Below are 22,344 nucleotides of genomic sequence, written 5' to 3' on the forward strand. Positions count from 1 at the left end.
TATCGTCCTCCCTTTGCATGAATGGTAGAGAGGGCTGGCAAAAGTTTCCCCAAGTTATTTTCGCTAAAGACCAGAAGGTTCAGAAGGCATTTTGGCGAGCTTCTCACCGATTCCGCTAATATGTTCCGATTTCACCCGTCAAAAGAAACACTATAATATCAAGACCAGACAATAATCAGTGGAAAAAACTTCAAACATGTGCAGACGTGGGAGGCCACGAAAAAATTACAACCCAAAAACACTTTAAATCACTGGAACATAGGACTTGAATGAACCAGTTCAGTGCGACAAAGACGGACGACAGACACATTGAAACTTTAACAGGTAAGTCACGACAATTTTAGTCGAGATTACGTGAAATGCAGCGTTGGTTATAAGACTCAAAATCTCCCGAACGGGGCAAGATAGTAAGCAATGTAATGAAGAAAACAATGTAAGGCAATTATAAATAAAATGATTATTCCCAAAAAACCTTTGCAAATTTCTTAGACATGCTTATATCATACAATTAACGAGTTATGAATTTTATTTCTAATTATTTTGTAGCCGTCGCAATTATTTTACTAAAACACAGTCCTACTCATTATACATTACACAGGATTTTAATATTTTGATTATTCGAAGACCTCTGTCTCCATTTTAAACAGCTAACATACAGAATTTTAATTTAAGGACCAAAAATGACAAAAATCTTTACCATAAAATATAGCAATTTGAAATTATATAGGATCTCGACTAGCGAGATACCTTCGATTACCTCCAACAACCAAGATAGTTAATCGAGTTATTTATTGCTGATAATTCAAAATCAATCAATATTATATTGTTGATAAATTTATCGTTTAGAAAATAGATAATAGAAGACAAAACTTCAATATTATTGCATTCAAATTTCTCTCTGAGATACAAGTCTTATATTAGTATTAATTTACTGTAAGAAATAAATTATTACTTATACCCGCAACATTCCTCTTATGACAAAACCGCGGTGTAATTTATTGCCAATATAATACAATTTCCTAATGCTAATAAATCTAAAGGCAACTCTGGGTTACAAATAAACGTTGGAACTTTATAACTGCCTATTCATATTGTCTTCTATAGTAACCTACACAAATATAATATTATAGACGTATTAAAAACGTGATAAAAAACGGATTTTTATATCTATATGTCACCGTTAAATTGTAAATATCGTTAGATTGTAATCTATCTCGCGAGATTATGAACTGTCGAAAGATTGTGATCCTCAACGTACTGCTTACAATTTGACGTATGATTATTCGGTAGATTGTAATTAATCGAAGTGAAACCGTCAAATTGTGAAACGGGACGCAACTCACGTGCTGATTTAGTTGGACGGCATATGTCCCGCGACACCATATTTGTTTGTTCTACGGTCTGCTATAAAGCTCACCAATCAGGGACAGCCTTCGGACAGTTGACAGTTTGACAATTTTAAGATTGTAATTTGACGGATTCACTTCGATAGATCTTCCGAATAATAATACGTAAAATTGTAAGCAGTACGTTGAGGTTCACAATTTTTCGACAGTTCACATATATATATATTTATATATATATATATATATATATATATATCTAAATTGCAGGACATTCATCACGATCACATAACTATGGAACACTGGAAATTTTAAATAGATATAGAACAAATGCAGACATCTAACGTACAAATGTCTTTGTTACAAAAATGTACACAATAAAAATAACCATTACTATAGAAATAGGATTGAATACACGATATTTAAGCACGAGCGTAGTCATGAAAGATGAGGTCAAATAAGTCAACATTTTCTTCATAGATCGCTTAGCCAGGCAAATTTTTAGTTATAGAATACACATTTATTATGAATGGGAATTTAATGCCGAAACATTCATCTTTTTATTTTTAATGAACCTTCTATGTTTGCATATACTATTCTATGAAGATATTGTATATATAAATGTATTTTTTTTTAAATTAACTTCTACTGTCAATAGGGACCACTAACGTCAAAATGATCGATATAAGTTTGCTCTAGGACACTTTAACGACTAAAACTTTAACATTTAGTATAAATCATAAGATCTACCTAAGTTTTCTATATTTATTGCAACTTTGCTTTTCACATTACTTACACTGACAATTATCCTATGTTATCCAACGACAACAATACTAACTTTAGCACAACACAAAAATACACAACAATAATTATGTAGCGATATCTTTCTAAGCGTTTAATAACAGGCACGTGTATAACTTTATGGTTACTAATATTAACTTAATTTCATTGACTGGACTGAGATCGATTTCTTTGGAATATCAATTTTATGGCAATGTATTACCGATTCCAATAAACACATCTGAATCACATTGACGCATAATTTCAACGCTTGATTTTATTTGAGCATTTATAAGAGGAAGTTGTGACTAGTGCAGCTATACGTTTATATGAACAAACTTATGAACTAATGGAGTAATTATTTTAAATTGTGATATTGTCTATTATAACGTATTTGTTGTAATTAAATCTACGTGCTATAAAAGCCTTTTTGTCTATAGACATCTCAATGCAATGAATTGTGAAAATTCTTAAAAATCGAAATAATATTTAAAATTTTACTAATGCCCTTTCAACGAAAATCTCCAGGCTTTACTACTTTCAAGAGTACTGTGAATTAAGCCAATATAAATTAATTTTAAGGTGTCATTTCAGATATACAAATATATTATGAATAGTTTAGCAGCTGAAATCCATATTAACCGGCATCTTAGAGTCGATTAATAACAGGCGATAATTGACCTGTACCGCTGCCAATTTAATCAAGCGACTTAAAGAGCAACGATTTCCCTCCCAAAACCTGGTGTGTCTTTTTTCTTCAACATCTAATACTAAACAGGGCATAGGTTATAACGACTATAATCCATGAGGTCATCCATGAGGGATGAATACAATCCAAAATTAACATCTGAGAGATATAGTCATAATTTAAATCAGTTAAATCTCGTATCAGAAATGGCACCTTACAAAATGTGACATAAATATGTACATTTTTATACATTCAACAGTTCCCAAAAGTTAGCATGTTTCGGAATTCGGATAGGATATTATTTCATTTACTGTACCCAAGAAGCAGGAACCCAAAGCGGCTCAGATTGAACCCTCCATGAGGTTTTTAGGAGCTGTGATAATGCACTTGCCAGATCTTCATTGACAATCTCCTCATCAAACATGTAGCCGTAGAGGAAGTTGATACGCGTCGACGAACGAATAATATCGTGAAACTCTTCTTCCTGAAAATTTTAAAACACTAGTTAATCTTTAAATAAAAATTCTAGCTCAAGATAAAGAAAAACCTTGATACTTTGCTAGCCTTTTAAAAACAATTAATATCAAATACGGCAGACACTCTCACTAACCGCGAGTGCTGAAAAGAATTATATTTTTATAATGCATTACATTTCCCGATTACATCATAGAAAAGATAAGATAAATTAAAGATAAGTAGATAACATAGTATTATAACGTCTCCCCTTTAAAATAAGGATCAAAAATGGCAGCTCTCAGTTAGTCTCGGATAAACATTTAAGCAGTAAAGGCTAAAAAAATAATATTTGTAAAAGTACATAAATAAATATACTTACTGTAAAAGCCCTTGAACTTTCTTTATCAAAGGTAGAACGTGCGTTAGCGTTCGTTCTGGTTTCAACCAGACGTTCAAATGACGGCGGCTTTACGAACACAATGTAGGGACGTAAGCGGGTCGTGCGGAGCATCTTCAACGCTTGCCAATGCGGACTCAAGACGCATACACGACCTGTTAAACATATGATAAAATAATTTGGTGCTCGTTATTAATTAAGTTATAATTAATTAAAGCAACGTTTGGACTTTTACTATATATAAAAAAATGTTCTAATAGAATGAACGTGCTCCTCAGAATTTAAAACATAAAAACAATGAAACCCCGCAGCCTTCATTACTTAGTAACTCGATATCACATAAACTAATCGTTATTTTAATTTCATTACCAGAATTAACGATCGTCTCCACGCTCTCCGCCGAAGTCCCATACAAATTCCCTTTGTACTCGCCGTGTTCGATAAATTTTCCATCGGCAATATCTTGTTCCATCTTCTCGCGGGTAACGAAAACGTATTCCTTCCCATTTTGCTCGCTGGGCTTCAATGGTCTCGATGTATCTAAAATGAATTATTGAATATATATGTTATAAAAGTTCCAGATACAGTTGATATCGAGGTCGAATGCAAACGGCAACATGGGTGGGGCCAAAACAAAAACAGCAGAACAATAACCGTTAAACAATACCGATTTTCAACAGAATCGACATAGAATTTGCTTAATAAGGATGTCGCATACCTCAACAAGACATCAAAACAGGGACGCAACAAGTTATGATTTAACTTGTAAGGGCTACGACGCATGCGTCAACAAAAGATGGACGATCTAATTATCGACTCGGTGCTATTTTAAACCCATAGGCACAGTACTCTCACTAAACTTGGCACTTTTAAAGGCTTTATTACAAATATCTGTATAGATCTATACAGATAAATGTCAGTCGTTACTAAATAGATATTACAAGAAAGAAACGTGTGCAATTCACACATGGTAGAAAACCTTCAACACTTTTGGTTTCAAGATAATGGAGATGACTGTAATTGAAATTTTTAAGATAAAATCAATTGTTAATTAATAATACTATTTTATAGTTAATAATACTAATCTATACACTTTTTTTACTATATAAATGTACGTAGTTGGCCCCAAAGTTCTGTCACTGGTACATTATCTTTAAAAAAATATTACATTCTATTTTTGAATGTTTGACTTGCCTTAAAACAAAAAACAATCACTTTCCGTAATTTTTCACGATGGAGTGGACATTGAAAGAAAACCGAATAGCTGTTATTGCGTTGCACCGCTGTGGGCACTCGCCTAGTACCAATTTCAAGTTGCTCAAAAATTTGAATATAACGCTTAGGTTTAACCGTACCGTAGGTACAATGAAGTCTCCAGAAAAGAAAATAACTGACCGGCCACGCTCCGCAAAAACACCAGCAGTAATCAAAGCTATCAAGGCGCAGATAGCAAGAAATGCTGTCCGAAAACGGAAGTTGATGGCTTTGCCATTGGGTGTGATAGAGTGGGCACTCGCTCACTTAATGCTCGTCTTAAACCAATAAGGCATTAGAGTTCGCGGGCGTTGTTAAATCGGAACGCGAAAAACCGACACCGTGATCCTCTTTACGGACGAAAAAATTTAAGAAATTGCAGAGAAGTACAATAAACAGAATGATAGTGAGTACGCTAGGGGTTTTGAAGAAGCTGAAAATAAAGATCAGAGTGTGCATCATGGACATCATCCATCATCAGTAATGGTCTGGTTGGAAGTGTCCTACTACGGGCCAACTGAGGTTCATTTGTTTCACATTACGATGACAAGTATAGTTTTAACTGAAGTAAAAAACAAGGCACGAATAACTATTAAATCAAACTACTCGGTTTTAAAATACCCACGATATTAAACACACACATGTTAATGTTTTTATAAACTCAAACTGTCAACTGTCAAAATTTAATAAGAATGGTAAAAACACAACCATGACAAAGAGACAAAATTACCTAACTGTAAACGGGTCTAGACACTGATGCAGGATATCCCGAGACTCAATTAGATCTGACCCCAGACGAAGTACCTCAATCGATCGCAGCATCAAATGTACTATTTATAAATACTCACTAATCAAATGAACTAAATATAAACCTACTGTTTGATGTACAGCTGCACACTATTTCAGTTAAATGCCTAATGTGTGCACGGCCCGGGCAGGGATGCAACTAGCTTGAAGCCCCTGACAACGCACCTCAGCCGATCGATGTTTATTGTCCTACCTCACACGTTTAAAAATATTTAATTATAAACATTAGAAAACACGTCTGATCACAAAGATTGATACGAAAACATTTAACAAATCTTTAATTATATTAGATTCCTAAAGTGCATGCGCGGCCCGGGCAGAAATGCATCTGGCTTCAAGCTCCTGAGAACGCACCTCTACCGATCGATGTTTATAGTCCAACCCTACACACGTTTCACAAATATTATTTAAAAACATTTGAAAACACGTCTGATCACAAAGATTAAAACGAAATAACTGAACTAATCTAGAATTCTGTTAAATGCCTAAAGAACATGCGCGGCCCGCGCAAGCTTGCAACTAGCTTCAATTTCCTAAGAACGTACCTAAACGGATCGATGTTTAAAGTCCAAGCCCACACGCTTACAAAATATGAAGTATAAACATTTGAAAACACGTCTGATTACAAAGATCAATACGAATAAATCGAACAAATCTAGAATTCTGTTAGATGCCTAAAGTGCAGGCGCGGCCCGGGCAGGGATGCAACTAGTTCGAAGCCCCGGACAACGCACCTCAACCAATCGATGTTTAATTATAAACATTAGAAAACACGACTGATCACAAAGATTGAAACGAACTAACTGAACTGATCTAGAATTCTGTTAGATGCCTAAGGTACATGCGCGGCCCGGGTAGGAATGGCCGAGTTGTAGGAATGCAACTGGCTCCAATTTTCTAAGAACGTACCTAAACGGATCGATGTTTAAAGTCCAAGCCCACACGCTTAAAAAATATGAAGTACAAACATTTCTAAACACGTCTGATTACAAAGAACGATAAGAATAAATTGAACAAATCTAGAATTCTGTTAGATGCCTAAAGTGCCGGCGCGGCCCGGGCAGGGATGCAACTAGTTCGAAGCCCCTGACAACGCACCTCAACCGATCGATGTTTATTGTCCAACCCCACACGTTTCGCAAATATAATTTATAAATATTTGAAAACACGTCTGATCACAAAGATTGAAACAAACTAACTGAACTAATCTAGAATTCTGTTAGATGCCTAAGGTACATGCGCGGCCCGGGTAGGAATGGCCGAGTTGTAGGAATGCAACTGGCTTCAATTTTCTAAGAACGTACCTAAACGGATCGATGTTTAAAGTCCAAGCCCACACGCTTAAAAAATATGAAGTACAAACATTTCTAAACACGTCTGATTACAAAGAACGATAAGAATAAATTGAACAAATCTAGAATTCTGTTAGATGCCTAAAGTGCCGGCGCGGCCCGGGCAGGGATGCAACTAGTTCGAAGCCCCTGACAACGCCCCTCAACCGATCGATGTTTATTGTCCAACCCCACACGTTTCGCAAATATAATTTATAAATATTTGAAAACACGTTTGATCACAAAGATTGAAACGAACTAACTGAACTAATCTAGAATTCTGTTAGATGCCTAAAGTACAGGCGCGGCCCGAGTAGGAATGCAACTGGCTTCAATTCCCTAAGAACGTACCTAAACGGATCGATGTTTATTGTCCAACCCCACACGTTTCGCAAATATAATTTATAAACATTTAAAAACACGTCTGATCACAAAGATTGAAACGAACTAACTGAACTAATCTAGACACGTGTAGGACCCCTAAAGAGCATGCGCGGCCCGGGCAGGAATGCAACTGGCTTCAAGCTCCTAAGAACGTACCTAAACGGATCGATGTTTAAAGTCCAAGCCCACACGCTTAAAAAATATGAAGTACAAACATTTCTAAACACGTCTGATTACAAAGAACGATAAGAATAAATTGAACAAATCTAGAATTCTGTTAGATGCCTAAAGTGCCGGCGCGGCCCGGGCAGGGATGCAACTAGTTCGAAGCCCCTGACAACGCACCTCAACCGATCGATGTTTATTGTCCAACCCCACACGTTTCGCAAATATAATTTATAAATATTTGAAAACACGTCTGATCACAAAGATTGAAACAAACTAACTGAACTAATCTAGAATTCTGTTAGATGCCTAAGGTACATGCGCGGCCCGGGTAGGAATGGCCGAGTTGTAGGAATGCAACTGGCTTCAATTTTCTAAGAACGTACCTAAACGGATCGATGTTTAAAGTCCAAGCCCACACGCTTAAAAAATATGAAGTACAAACATTTCTAAACACGTCTGATTACAAAGAACGATAAGAATAAATTGAACAAATCTAGAATTCTGTTAGATGCCTAAAGTGCCGGCGCGGCCCGGGCAGGGATGCAACTAGTTCGAAGCCCCTGACAACGCACCTCAACCGATATATGTTTATAGTCCAACCCCACACGTTTCACAAATATAATTTATAAATATTTGAAAACACGTTTGATCACAAAGATTGAAACGAACTAACTGAACTAATCTAGAATTCTGTTAGATGCCTAAGGTACATGCGCGGCCCGGGTAGGAATGGCCGAGTTGTAGGAATGCAACTGGCTTCAATTTTCTAAGAACGTACCTAAACGGATCGATGTTTAAAGTCCAAGCCCACACGCTTACAAAATATGAAGTACAAACATTTCTAAACACGTCTGATTACAAAGAACGATAAGAATAAATTGAACAAATCTAGAATTCTCTTAGATGCCTAAAGTGCCGGCGCGGCCCGGGCAGGGATGCAACTAGTTCGAAGCCCCTGACAACGCACCTCAACCGATATATGTTTATAGTCCAACCCCACACGTTTCACAAATATAATTTATAAACATTTGAAAACACGTTTGATCACAAAGATTGAAACGAACTAACTGAACTAATCTAGAATACTGTTAGATGCCTAAAGTACAAGCGCGGCCCGAGTAAGAATGCAACTGGCTTCAATTCCCTAAGAACGTACCTAAACGGATCGATGTTTATTGTCCAACCCCACACGTTTCGCAAATATAATTTATAAACATTTAAAAACACGTCTAATCACAAAGATTGAAACGAACTAACTGGACTAATCTAGACACGTGTAGGACCCCTAAAGAGCATGCGCGGCCCGGGCAGGAATGCAACTGGCTTCAAGCTCCTAAGAACGTACCTAAACGGATCGATGTTTAAAGTCCAAGCCCACACGCTTACAAAATATGAAGTATAAACATTTGAAAACACGTCTGATTACAAAGATCAATACGAATAAATTAAAGAAATCTAGAATTCTGTTAGATGCCTAAAGTGCCGGCGCGGCCCGGGCAGGGATGCAACTAGTTCGAAGCCCCTGACAACGCACCTCAACCGATCAATGTTTATTGTCCAACCCCACACGTTTCGCAAATATAATTTGTAAACATTTGAAAACACGTCTGATTACAAAGATCAATACGAATAAATTAAACAAATCTAGAATTCTGTTAGATGCCTAAAGTGCCGGCGCGGCCCGGGCAGGGATGCAACTAGTTCGAAGCCCCTGACAACGCACCTCAACCGATCAATGTTTATTGTCCAACCCCACACGTTTCGCAAATATAATTTGTAAACATTTGAAAACACGTCTGATTACAAAGATCAATACGAATAAATTAAACAAATCTAGAATTCTGTTAGATGCCTAAAGTGCAGGCGCGGCCCGGGCAGGGATGCAACTAGCTCGAAGCCCCTGACAACGCACCTCAACCGATATATGTTTATAGTCCAACCCCACACGTTTCACAAATATTATTTAAAAACATTTGAAAACACGTCTGATCTCAAAGATTGAAACGAATTAACTGAACTAATCTAGAATTCTGTTTAATGCCTAAAGTACATGCGCGGGCCTCGCCCGAAGCCCTTGACAACGCACCTCAATCGATTTTCTAATTATAATTTTATAATTTAAACATTATAATTAATATGTTCAAGAAATATATTTTTTTTATTTACTAAGTCTTGCCTTTAAAAAAAATTAAATGTATCTTTTTTACTATCACTGCTTCAATTTTTAACGATTACATTTCAAACATATAAACTATATACATAAACAACACTTTTCACAGAAACCTAAACGAGGGAATTGAGAGGAGTCTACAATTCAATTAAATGCTTTAAATGCTTACGCGGCCCGAGTTTGCTAATACATAGAAATTATTTAAAATACTAACTTCAAAGTATAAATTCCTTAATTATAAACGACTCATTAGAAAGGCTGATGCGAACAAAGTGAGACAAATCTAGAGTGCAGTTAGATGCCTAAAGTGCATGCGCGAAACGGGCGTGGATGCAACAGGCTCGAAGCCCCTGACAACGCTTATTGATCGAATAACAACTTACTGTTATGATTTATATTTTAAATATATTTATTTACGCAGCCTAAAATCTTTTTATCTTTACAATCTTCTATTAAGTATCACCGTTAAAATGTGTAAAAAGCAAGGTAACACATTACAAAAATATAAATATACACCTGAAACTAAACACTGAAACTAGCAGTAGCACTTCTAGATAAGTAATTGTTTAAAAGTATTAAGCATGAAAAATGTATTATGCATAGATAATAAAGCAATATTGAATTAATCCAAAATGGCTCATAGTAAGAGGTAATTAATGACAAAAGCATAGATAACGCAATTAGTAATTATCAAAATATATTACCGAATGATAGCGAAGAAATCGACATTAATAATTTTATGACACAAAATCACTTGAACAATAAATACTCACTATAAATACGTCTGTCTGCCAGCTCTGCCTGGATCGAAAAGGAGGAATCTAGACTTCAGTGCAATGGCCTAAAATGCATGCGCGAGCCTGGATGCTATAATCCTTTGTCCCTGACAAGGCACCTCTATCGATCGTGCATTATTAAAGCGTCATATCTCTGGGACCTTATGCATTTATGATACATCATATACTATGAATGTACCAATTTATTTGCAGATAAAAAATTTATTATTTTATTATTATTATTTATAAACTAGCTGTTGCGAGTTGCTAAATTTCAACGATAAACGTTTATAACGACGATTTTAGCTAAGTATGGTTCTTGTTTCTGCATTCCCGCCATTACTACATTCAACAACCAGACCCAATGCCGCAATACAAACTGGGTTTCGTTTCAGATAGGTTTCTCTTTTACATGGGATTGGGTTCAGTGGCGGATTTACCAACAGGCTGAGTATGCTTAGCCTTAGGCGGCAAATTTGGGACCAAAATTTATTTTTTCTACCTCATACAAATCAAAAAGATTTCTGTAAGGTAGCAAAAGAAAAACGAAGTCTTCCCTATCACTTGTCATTGTACATTCGGAAAAGCAAACTTCCATATTCTAGAGTGAAACAGCTAGATCGCCGCTCCAAAGCTGTAATCGACATCAGCGACCTCAGCTCACACTCTGTATGAGTGAAAAGAGCAAAATTACAGAAAATGTATTTCCCTCTTAACCCTATCAGCTTATACATGTCAGTCCCACTACGTGGGTAACACTGAAAATGTTTAGAACTGGCCCGTTAGAAACATTGCTAATAAAAACTTTTTTTGAATTTCAATTTTAGAACTGTTTGGTAACCTAATGTAGTATATTGCATTCAATTGTCATTAGTTTTTGTGAATTGACGGCAAAACTAAAACTCTTGTTACACGTGAAAATGAGCCTAACTGAAGAAAATTTTCGGTCAATGATTTATCATGACTTTCGTTGTTGGCTTACTCAACAACAAAGCTATGATAGGATGCGATCAGCATTTCTTAATGAAGACCCATCAAGGGCCACTATTTACAATTGGTTTAACGAGTTTAAGCGTGGACGTAGCAATTTCAATGATGATCCGCCTGAGGGCTGTTCTTTAACAGCGACTACTGAATATAACATCAGTGCTGTGCGACGCATGATAGAGGAAGATAAGAGATTGACCTATCAGCAGATACGGGCAATCCTAGGAATTGGTATGAGTCAAGTTCAAAAAATATTACACGAACATTTAGGCGTCAGGAAGCTTTGTACCAGATGGATTCCCCATACTTTAACCGACGACCAGAAACCCATGGACTGGTGAATATATGAGTATGGCAGTTGTCAAGTTAATAAGTCATCCGCCATACAGTCTCTGCAACTTTCATTTATACCTAAGAGCTACATACTTTATACAAATAAAAATATTCGAGGTATTCGCCTTTCGAGCCCTGAAGATGCGGTGAAAGCGTACGAAAGTCCCATAGAAGAGACCCATAAGGAAGAATGGGCCCACTTTCTCAGTGGTTCCATGGAATGAGACGATGTGTAGAGAGGAATAGAGATTACTTCGAAACACAATAAAAGTATTGGCAACTTTCTACATTCAGCCGTTTTTCATTTTCTAAACATGTTCAGTGTTACCTAGGTACTTGGGTACTAGGATTGGAGCCGGCGAACTGGATGGACTCTGTATAATTTTGTGCTTAAACAACAAACCCCAAAAAAGTAGTAAATTCAAGTCGATTTTTTTATTTCTATACGAATCTGTCAAATCTATCTTCAGTAATAAAAGCAGACACGTAAACAAATGTAACTCATGTATTTTATACCGTAATGACATCTAAATAAAACTAAAGATAAAAATATTTATTGAAGTCTAAACAAGTCAAAGATGGACAAGAACCGATGGACCCGCAGGCTCCTTGAATGGAGACCTCGTCAGATCAAAAGACCACGCGGTCATCCACCGAATAGGTGGACTGACGACATCGTCAAAGAGGTTGGCTCCCAGAGGATAAAGGCCAGTGCCAGTGTATTGTAGCGAAATGGACTAAATAAAAAGGCTGATGATGATGAAACAAGTCAATAACTAACAATTCTAATTAGAAATTGAAGCCTTGATTCCAGCATATAATGTGACTGAACACGCATCTTTGCGTTTATTCCCTGGTTCCATAAGCAATTAAGCCAGTGCTGCGGCAGTCATTTCTTAGGGGACTCAATGTTTGTGCATCGTTTAGAGCATCTTTTGGCCTCTAAAATCGAGCATGCTTTGTTATCTCAGAGGTTGCGCTAAAAAATGACCTGTTTTTAGCTCCTATGAAGATCTGAATGTTGGTTTAAGTCAGGTTTAGGTGTTCGCGTATTGTGACTAATTTAGTTGTCATGAGGGATGTGGTAGTTAAATTTCAAAACCACATTTCATATTATTGTAGCGTCTAAATTTAAAAACGTATGAAACCTACATACTGCGCTTGTGTCTATGATTTGTGATCATCAACGTTATGGCATTTCATTACTATGCATAACATATTATCGTTAAAGTACATGGAATATGTGGATAACTAAGAAACCCGTTTTCCCATACAAACAAATTTAGGTAAAAATCAACTCAACTGAAATCCGAGAGCCAAAAGGCAAAAGGGGGCAACCGCGTCTTTGCCTACTATTACAAAATTTCCGCATAAGCGCCGCAACGTCGGATACAAATATTGTCAATCGTCTGATGTATTTTTATTACAAATTGTTACATGTACTAAAAGCGAATAAACGTTATTGCGACAATTTATCACGTTATCGTATCTAGACGTACAAGCCGACATAGAAAAGTGTTATTTTTGTGATCAACAACAAAAAACCAATCTCGTAACGCACCCATAAGTATAAATTATGTCCAATTCATTTTCCCATATTATCGTTTTTACTAAAAAAAAAGGTCTGCAACGGTATAATGTACGAAATTAAATATTAAGTAAATAGTTACTCTCACATACACACACAAAAATGTAGCAGAAACACGAACATTCATATTATATTTTAATGTGTATAATGCTGTTTATGTATATATGTAGAATAATTAAAAATCGTAGTTCCCTATAGTAAACGATTTAACTTTTTTCTAGATTATAAATATTGTATTGTATAATTTATTATAGCAAAAATAAATGCAAATGTAGTAAGGACGCAAAGCAATCAATATTTTCAAGTATTTTTTTTTACAAAACATAAATCGGTGTTTGGTTTTAACTAAACTCTTTCGTCTCTTTTCGTCAAATAGTGTTTACTCTGTTTTGTATAGAGATAGATAAAAGACGGTAATTAAAATAGTTTAGATGTACCGATTTATTTTTTATAAGTGAGTTAGACATCACAATACTTATTTCGAAAAACATAAGAAAATAAAAACTTTTACATGTATTATGCACAAATAATGTTTGTTTTTATTTACATTTAATTATAATTCGCATATCGCGCTGCACAGCGAAGTTTGTCATAGTTTTTTTCAAATAACAGTTTAGGCACACAATAGGTCATAATAGCTCTGGCGCTCTGATTTCTGTATCTGCTTCGAGGACAATTTGTTTTTTATTCTAATATGTCCGTGTTCAGCCTTCTGTACCTGATACACAATGTCGAATTTTTGGGTCTAAGGTAAGCCGGTTTCCTCACGATGTTATCCATCACGGTACAAGTGAATGTTGAATTCGGATATACAATCAAATGATTTATTCTGTATAGTGGAATAACTTATTTAAACGTAGTAATCACTATAACTATTTTAAAAATATGGATAATAGATAGATAAATAGATACGAGTTAATAATAAAATGATAGCAGTTGGCTATTTGGTTCTGCTTCAGCCCGTCGTACGCAAAGCTATACACCGCTAGCTAGAAATTATATTCGCAAAAGCTTACATTAAAACGCCACACTAAACTGACATATTAGATTAGCTAAGTATACAAGCCTATATATACTTTACAACCAGAAACATGTATCTTCTTATATTAGGTCCAGGAGCCATGCATTTGACAATAGGCGTATAAAAAGTAGGCCGAGTGGGTCGTGCAAATCCCGGAATGATTCCCACTGGATACATTACCAATTCTTAATTCTAATCTAAGGAAACACACCCACACCCACACCCACCCACATTTGACTAGACACAAAAGAAATCGGTAAAATTCAATTAATCAAAATAAATTTGTCAAAAGCGCTAATATATTAGAAAAAATAAATGATATACAATATTCTGAAAGTAAATGAAATATACGTCGTAAATTTAATAACTTAAGGGATCGGGTATATGATATGAAAATAACCATTTAACATATGATATTTACTTTTGCATTTATTTTTCACATAGTGACGAAAACATATTTAAATACAAAATTTATAATCTGTTAATAAAGTCATATAACAACCTCCGGTGTTTTTTATTTAATATAAGCGAAGATGTCCAGTCAGATGTAGCAATTCAAGTTAAAGCAAACTATAAAATGATAATTTTAATTTGACTGATGTATCTAACCCTTTTTTGCATAATAATTATGCTTATACAAAATTAATAATGTATATATCATTAATAAATAGAAAAATATACTTTTTTTTAAAATAAATAAATGTGTTTCTTCATTCAAGTAATGTGTGAGATTTGGGAACCCTTTTAAGTAAAAAATACCTGTGTCAGGGATTCCAGCTCTTTCATAACAAACTTAATTAAACATTCCTTAAAATATTTAATTTATTTTTTGTTATTAATTTTTAAATGTTGTCAACACGCTTGAGTGCATAAGTGAGTGTGTGAGTGAAAATGCGTGAGTGAGTGAGTCAGTGAGCGAATGAACAAAGTCTGTAACTTATTTGTTTTAACACTTCAGTATATCATTGCTGTTTAATGAAAAATACGCGGTAGTTCAATTAATTTTTTCTCACAATTTGCTTAGATTAATTATTAAACGTTAAGCGTCAGTATATTTACGACCCTGATTATTAGAACATCATTTAACACATCGGTATTCATCACATCTGAACCCTATTTCATAGAAGTCATATAAACGTAGAAGTAAAAGGAACGTAAAAGGGAAATATTTATTTTAATCAAGGTTTCTATGGCTTTACCTCACTGCAGTGAGGAGTGTTGGCCTAGTGATTTAAGCGAGTGCCACTCAAACTCTGAGGTCGTGCGTTCGAATAGCGGCTATGCACCGATGGACTATTTATTCTCTCACACGAAAAAGTCACGAGGCAACCGGCATGTCTTAACAAAAAAATCCACATGTCAGGCATAGAAGACTGATAACCTAGTTGCCTATAAAAAAAATATCACGAAACATAATAGACGTTTCAAAAACGAGATTTATCGCTCTTGAGGACCGTACTTCAAAAATGTATTGGATTTACACATACGGGAGTCATATTCTCCTTTCGTTATGTTTCCGTTAAGGGTAATAGCAACACTTAAGGGAGCGTTTAAGTATTACGTCACGCAATTTTTGGAGATTCTTGACACCCCCCCCTTAAACGTGCCGTAACGTTTTCTGTATCCAATAGCAAAACGTTTCGTGACTCTTTATACCTAAAACTTACCATTATGTGGTGTAAGGTCCTTGAAAGTCGAAAATAATATTAACAATAACGCGTAATTCAATCCTCGTCCAGCATCGTAACGTTTTATAAGAGAACCCCCCCCCCCGAATTCGTTACGTAATACTTGAACGCTCCCTAATTCACTCAATATTTGAGAGTACTCACATGGAATCGGCGTGACGTACTTTTCCGGATCGGTAGCTATGAGACGTCGCCTCATTTCATTTCTACCAACACCCGGTGCCCCAACCAATACAATAGGTCGAACAAAACCCGGCCTTGGATACAATCTTGCCACTTCTTCGTATGTCGGTATCATCTCCCGATCAAAATCATCATTCTCTTTTATATCGTAGATGATTTTCTTCACTTTAGGCGTAGATTTGCAAGGAAGAAGCGCAGTCGCGTTTGGAGTCGGCGAACAAGGTGTTTTTGGGCTACAGTCCGTGTTGCCATTTGTTGGTGAACATAGAGCTGGTTTGCCTGAAGGAATAAAGTTATTATAAATCTTAAAAATATATTAAATGTTTTTATTTAATGTAGAATTAAAAAACAATTTTTTTTCTGAATAAGCAAGTATTACGTAACGAATTTTGGGGGGGGGGTCCCCTCTTGTTAAACGTTATGATGCGGGGCGGGGATTAATTACGCGTCATTGTTAATAAGTTTTAGGTATAAAAAATCACTGGGGTTGGTCATGAAACGTTTTACTATTGGATACAGAAACGTTAAAGCGCGTTTCAAGGGATGGGGGGGTTTGTCAAGAATCTCCAAAAATTGCGAGACGTAATACTTGAACGCTCCCTAAATCAGAATGTATGCCTGACTATTTGCACGTCTAAGACACACCGGTTTCCTCAGCTTATAAAAATCATACCGTCCGTAGATTGTGGATCACTTTGCCGCTCATGTATAATCCGACCTTCCTGCAAAGCCCGAGACGGTATCAAACCCGCTCTCATAACTTTATCGTTTTCTCGCCGAGCCTGCCACCTAAAATAATGTTATAAAAACCATGACTATGATGATTGTAAAAAAAAAGTTTTTTTTCGTTTTTGCTGTTTATGCTGTGTCTACATACCAGTATGCATCATCCTGAGAAACAATATGCAAGATATCGCCCTTTTTGAAATTAAGACCCGCCTCCTTACAAGGGATGTATGGATCTTCATCCGAGTTATAATTAAAAAGAGCTCGCACTCTCACTTTAGACTCCCGGGACCCACCTTTGCCAAAAGAAGGCACTAGCTTGAATGTTATTGTCCCCTCAGAATTTTGCTGAAAAGTGTATATGACTATAAATAATGAACACTTTACTTTGTATAGTGCATTTGTTTTGGAACCTAGATCGATAAAAAAAAATCGGTGCCATCAAAAAATATACAATATTAAATCATATACAAACATTTGTATGCGAGACTGTATTTTTTTGATTCTGATTTTTTTTCTGTAAATCCTTTGCAGTGCATTCGTGTACAAATACATATTCAATCTGGATATGTAGAAAGTTTTACGTACTTTATAAACGTTAATTAACATACGAAATGACTATGTTAAAGCTACTTACTAAAATATCGAGTACATCAGCAGGCGTTTTATTTTCGACACTTATACCGTTCACTTCAATGACCTCATCGCCAGCATGAATGAGGCCGGATCGATCAGCCGCCCCGCCGTGCATGACGCGAGCTATTACTATTTTACCAGTCTCCTCGTCTGTCTTAATAGTGGCACCCTGAAACATCGGTGGTGACCATCACTCACAACTTTACCCTGTAATAGCCTGTTTTAAAAAAAAATCTATTTATCTGTCCCTAATTGACATAACTAGAGTATACATATTTACGACCCGTTGAACGTTTTTAAAACAAGTAGACCAGCCATTGTTTTGTCCGGAATGGAACGTAACACTCCCGGTTATACACACATTATCTTAACTACGAAGTCTATGAAAACTGTGCCATAACTGGGACGGAATAGACTTATGGCATATTTTTTCAGAATCATCAATCTGACATTACCACCATCATCATTTCACACTTTTCATATTCAACAAAAAGTCAATACCATTTAAGCCGCATAAAAACGTGTAATCGTAAACTCTATTTTATATATAAAACTAATATATTACATATCCTTACACTGCAGCACTTATTTTATAAAGGTTTATCATAGATTTTATTTCAGTAATTTAAAACAATTTGTAATGAAATAATATTTTAATACATCAAAACATAACCTGTATAAAAAAATTATTAAGATTAAAAACGATTGATTGGACGATAAACAGCAACATTACTAATTCAATTGACAAAATCCTATATCAATTATAAATGTTAACTGTAATTTATTCTTACTGAAGTCATTACTAAACTTTTCTTTTGCAATGTATAGAATCTCTGTATACCTTGCATTATATAAACTTCTCAGCCGATTATTACTATTGTAACCGAGTCTTTGTAAGCTAAACCATTGTTGAAAAGAGTGTCCATGGAGTTTCTTGCCGGTTCTTCTCCATGAGACCCACTTTTTGGAACCGTGCAACTAGACGTTTCATAAGAGCCTGCAAAGGCCTATTTGAAATAAAAACTTTTGATTTTAAAGAAAACAATTTTTAATTTAATCATAGGGCACAATTTATGTTAGCTAACATAATTGCTTAAAGTTCTTGAAATATTGAGTTAAGGTGAATAATGTTGAATAAGTTTCAATAAAATGTATAGTCATTGCGTTAACCAAAGATAATATATAAAGCTATATTTACTATTACCCAAATATTGATTTTAAGTCTTCACAAACCAGCGTATCTAAATTACTGAAATCTACTCTATAATATGCTTAAAAACAATATTTTTAAGGGTCAGGTACTAAAAAAACTTCATAATAAGCAATCTGTATCATGTTTAACATAAAGTGATGATTAAAAAAATTTGACACTGGAGGGGGTTTGCAAACCACAATACAAATTGGGCCAACATCTAGATATAGCAGCTATAAAAAAAGAAGAAAATGTTTAAGGTGGATGAGTCGACAAAAAATATGAAGGGAATAAATGATGAAAAAGCAAGAAGTAATGATAAAACTTACCACAATTGGTTCTGCACTCAGTGCTCCACCCTTTTGATAAAAGATCCAAATTGAATATTTAATTTAAGAAAGCTACAATGGTAATGAATACTTATTTCACCGTCAAAAGCTTTGTCCTTGAAATTTAGATTTTAGTAATAAATATAAAGTACATAGAAATAATTTCTTTAAGAAGTTATAAATTGAGATTACTTTTGAAATAAGAATAAATTTGACTATAAAGATTTATAGCTTTAGTAACACATAGCTGCTATTTCTAAATGGTAACACATTATACAAATTACTTTTTATTGGTATTGTGAAAATAATTTTCTTTTAAAAAATATTAATTTTATACAGAAACATGATGATTAATTAAAAATTAGTTTTATTTTAACTGTTTATTTTTGTTTTTTTCTTTACAATATTTATTATTTAGTTTTAGTAGTAGGTGTTTAAATATAATATAAACATTATATTAATAAAACAAAAATCTAAAGCTAAATTCAAATAAAATATAACTTACCAAGGGTTCATCACTTTTAACTAATTGTACAATTTTGACAGTTTCTTCATCCTCATCTCCATCTGGAGGAATGTCTGGTAAATGTGGGTAATAATCTTTTTGAGCTACTGCATCATGTGTGCATAAAATGGCCTGTAATTAATGGGCAGAATTCAAAAAACACAATTGGGAAAAAAATTCTTTGTTCTAGAATACTACATACTATATATATGAAGCCAACAAGACAGTTTCAAGCCAATAAGGTTTAGAGAAATACATAAATAGTTCAACATATAAGAGCATAAACTTCATAGCAATTTATAACTGATTTATGTTATTGAATATTTTTATAAGTTTGGAGCCTAATAGTCTATATCAGTAAAAAAGCCAGCTTTATTGACAGCTAAAGCAAAACAGCCGAAAAAAGGTTTGCTATAACTTACCTTAGATCATAAATTAAGTTCTACCTAGACAAATTGTGGTACAAACATACCTGAAAATGTGGTTTTTGAAGTAAACTCAGGAGCTCTTGAAATTCTTTAGAGACAGTTTTCAATTCACCAAACATTTCTAAAACTTCTAAAGTAACTTGCATTGCATTTGACAACAATGGATAAAATTTGTCATCCTTTCCTTTGGCTACTATTTTGTTATGTACTTGGACAAGAGCATGCAGTTGTTTGGATTGTAACAATTCACTAAGAAATGCTACATCTTCACCACCTGACTGTACTTCCTTTAATGATGTCAACAGTCTACTCAAGGCTAAAAAATTTAATTTTAAGTCATCATAAGGTATCCAGTTTTGTTTTTCAGATTAATATAGTATAAATTACAATATTATTTTACTGAGCTTTATATTCATGATGTATAAAAATAAGTAAAATTACGAAGCAATACTTACAAGGGTCCCAATTATTATCAGCGGCGTTAGGCATCATCATCGTTAGGATTCAAATTCTTGATAACATAACAAGTAACCAATTAAATTGTCATGAATGGCTGAATTCAGAAAAAAATCATATCTATACTACATACTAGTAACATAAGCCATTTTGAATTAAAACATAACATCAGAATTCAGTACAATGATGTAGACTAATGAAATCACTCACAAATAAAAATACGTAGTGATTTTATACAAAAATACAAGCTACTAAAATGATTTTTATTAAAATCACTAGCTACAGGCAAGGACTGCAGGGGTATAAACTGGTAAAGACCATGTATAGACTATAGAGTATAGAGTTTATTGACTATACTGTCTACTTATATTATATATGTATGATTTTTGTTGCCCAGCTAGAAGCCTTGAAAGTCATAAATCAATTGCCAGTTTGGACGGCATACTTATAATTATTCTTTTTAGCACTTTTTTGACTCTATCAAGACTCAAAGTTGTAATTTTTTAATACAAATTTTATATATAATATATAGTAGGAAGGACTAAAATATGTAGCCAAATTTATAAATTAGTAAGAAATATGTTGGTCCTTTATTTGTTAAGGACATCTTGTTATCAGTGCCGATTAGCCATATAGCAAGAGTAGCAAATGCTACGGGCCCCGCTCTCCAACGTACCCGTAACCGTAATAAAAAAATATAACATAGGACTGTAATACGTGGGTAACACTGAAAATGTTTAGAACTGGCCAGTTAGAAACATTGCTACAGAAAACTTTTTTGAATTTAAATTTTAGAACTCTTTGGTAACCTAATGTAGTATATTGCATTCATTTGTCATTCGTTTTTGTGAATTGACGGCAAATCTTAAGCTCTTGTTACACGTGAAAATCAACATAACGCGACAAAATTTTCGGTCAATGATTTATTACGACTTTCATTGTGGGCTTACTCAATAACAAAGCTATGATAGGCTGCGATTAGCATTTCTTAATGAAGCCCCATCTCGTGCCACTATTTACAATTGGTTTGACGAGTTTAAGCGTGGACGTAGCAATTTCAATGATGATCCACCTGAGGGCCGTCCTCTAACAGCGACTACTGAATATAACATCAGTGCTGTGCGACGCATGATAGAGGAAGATTGACCTATCAGCAGATACGGGCAAGCTTAGGCTTTGGTATGAGTCAAGTTCAAAAAATATTACACGAACATTTAGGCGTCAGGACCACCGACATTATTGCCATGTGAAGTTATATTCCGGAAACGTACTATCCGTAAAGTTTTAACTTCCCAGGACATCCATAAGTCGAGCGGGCCTGATGGCATACCCTAATTGTGCTGCGTAGGACCACAAGCTGAATTGGCTCCGGTCTTAACGTGCCTTTTCCGGTACTCGCTCGGCATTGTCCCTAAGTGCTGAAAGACCGCTTCAATACATCCGATTTCTAAAAAAGGCGATTGCTGTAATCCTTCCAACTATGGCACAATAGCAATTACCTCCTTGTTATCCAAAATAATGGAATTTATTACTCGGCAGTAATTTCTCGGGCAGTTGTCGATGAGAACCGGAACAAACATGTAACTGAAGTCAAAAATCTGCTACTGTCGACGACCAGTCAATTATAAAATATTAGGGTAATAATGTCTACTAGATAATTGTTTAGTTCATTAAATAAAGCAGGAAATAAATAATATACATTAATATACTTTTTCCAA

General features: G+C 34.9%; 1 protein-coding gene across 3 annotated transcripts; it reads right to left on the reverse strand.

Moving 5' to 3' along the window:
- Positions 1-1,601: 1,601 nt before the first annotated feature.
- Positions 1,602-20,919, reverse strand: LOC123718942 (MAGUK p55 subfamily member 7). Of its 3 annotated transcripts, XM_045675952.1 has the most exons (12): positions 20,837-20,876; positions 20,626-20,723; positions 20,215-20,486; positions 19,743-19,874; positions 19,238-19,267; positions 17,718-17,885; positions 17,232-17,428; positions 17,028-17,143; positions 16,316-16,633; positions 4,034-4,204; positions 3,647-3,819; positions 1,602-3,295 (listed from the first exon to the last, which is right to left on the reverse strand). In XM_045675952.1, the coding sequence occupies exons 2-12, from the start codon at positions 20,663-20,665 to the stop codon at positions 3,119-3,121; spliced, it is 1,794 nt and encodes a 597-aa protein (XP_045531908.1). In that variant the 5' UTR covers positions 20,666-20,723; positions 20,837-20,876; the 3' UTR covers positions 1,602-3,118. The 3 variants fall into 3 exon arrangements, with proteins under 3 accessions (XP_045531908.1, XP_045531907.1, XP_045531909.1); XM_045675951.1 differs by having other exon boundaries at positions 20,626-20,919; XM_045675953.1 differs by lacking the exon at positions 19,238-19,267 and having other exon boundaries at positions 20,626-20,919.
- Positions 20,920-22,344: the final 1,425 nt, after the last annotated feature.

The sequence above is a fragment of the Pieris brassicae genome, chromosome Z (assembly GCF_905147105.1).
Source record: "Pieris brassicae chromosome Z, ilPieBrab1.1, whole genome shotgun sequence".
Classification (NCBI taxonomy): Eukaryota; Metazoa; Arthropoda; class Insecta; order Lepidoptera; family Pieridae; genus Pieris; species Pieris brassicae.

Coding starts and splice junctions, on each gene's coding strand:
- LOC123718942 (XM_045675951.1), bottom strand. CDS start 20,665: ATGATGATGCCTAACGCCGCTGATAATAATTGGGACCCTT. Junction 17,886..19,237: donor TGAGTGCAGAACCAATTGTG/GTAAGTTTTATC, acceptor CCGATGTTTCAG/GGTGCCACTATTAAGACAGA. Junction 3,296..3,646: donor AAAGTTCAAGGGCTTTTACA/GTAAGTATATTT, acceptor TAAAATTTTCAG/GAAGAAGAGTTTCACGATAT.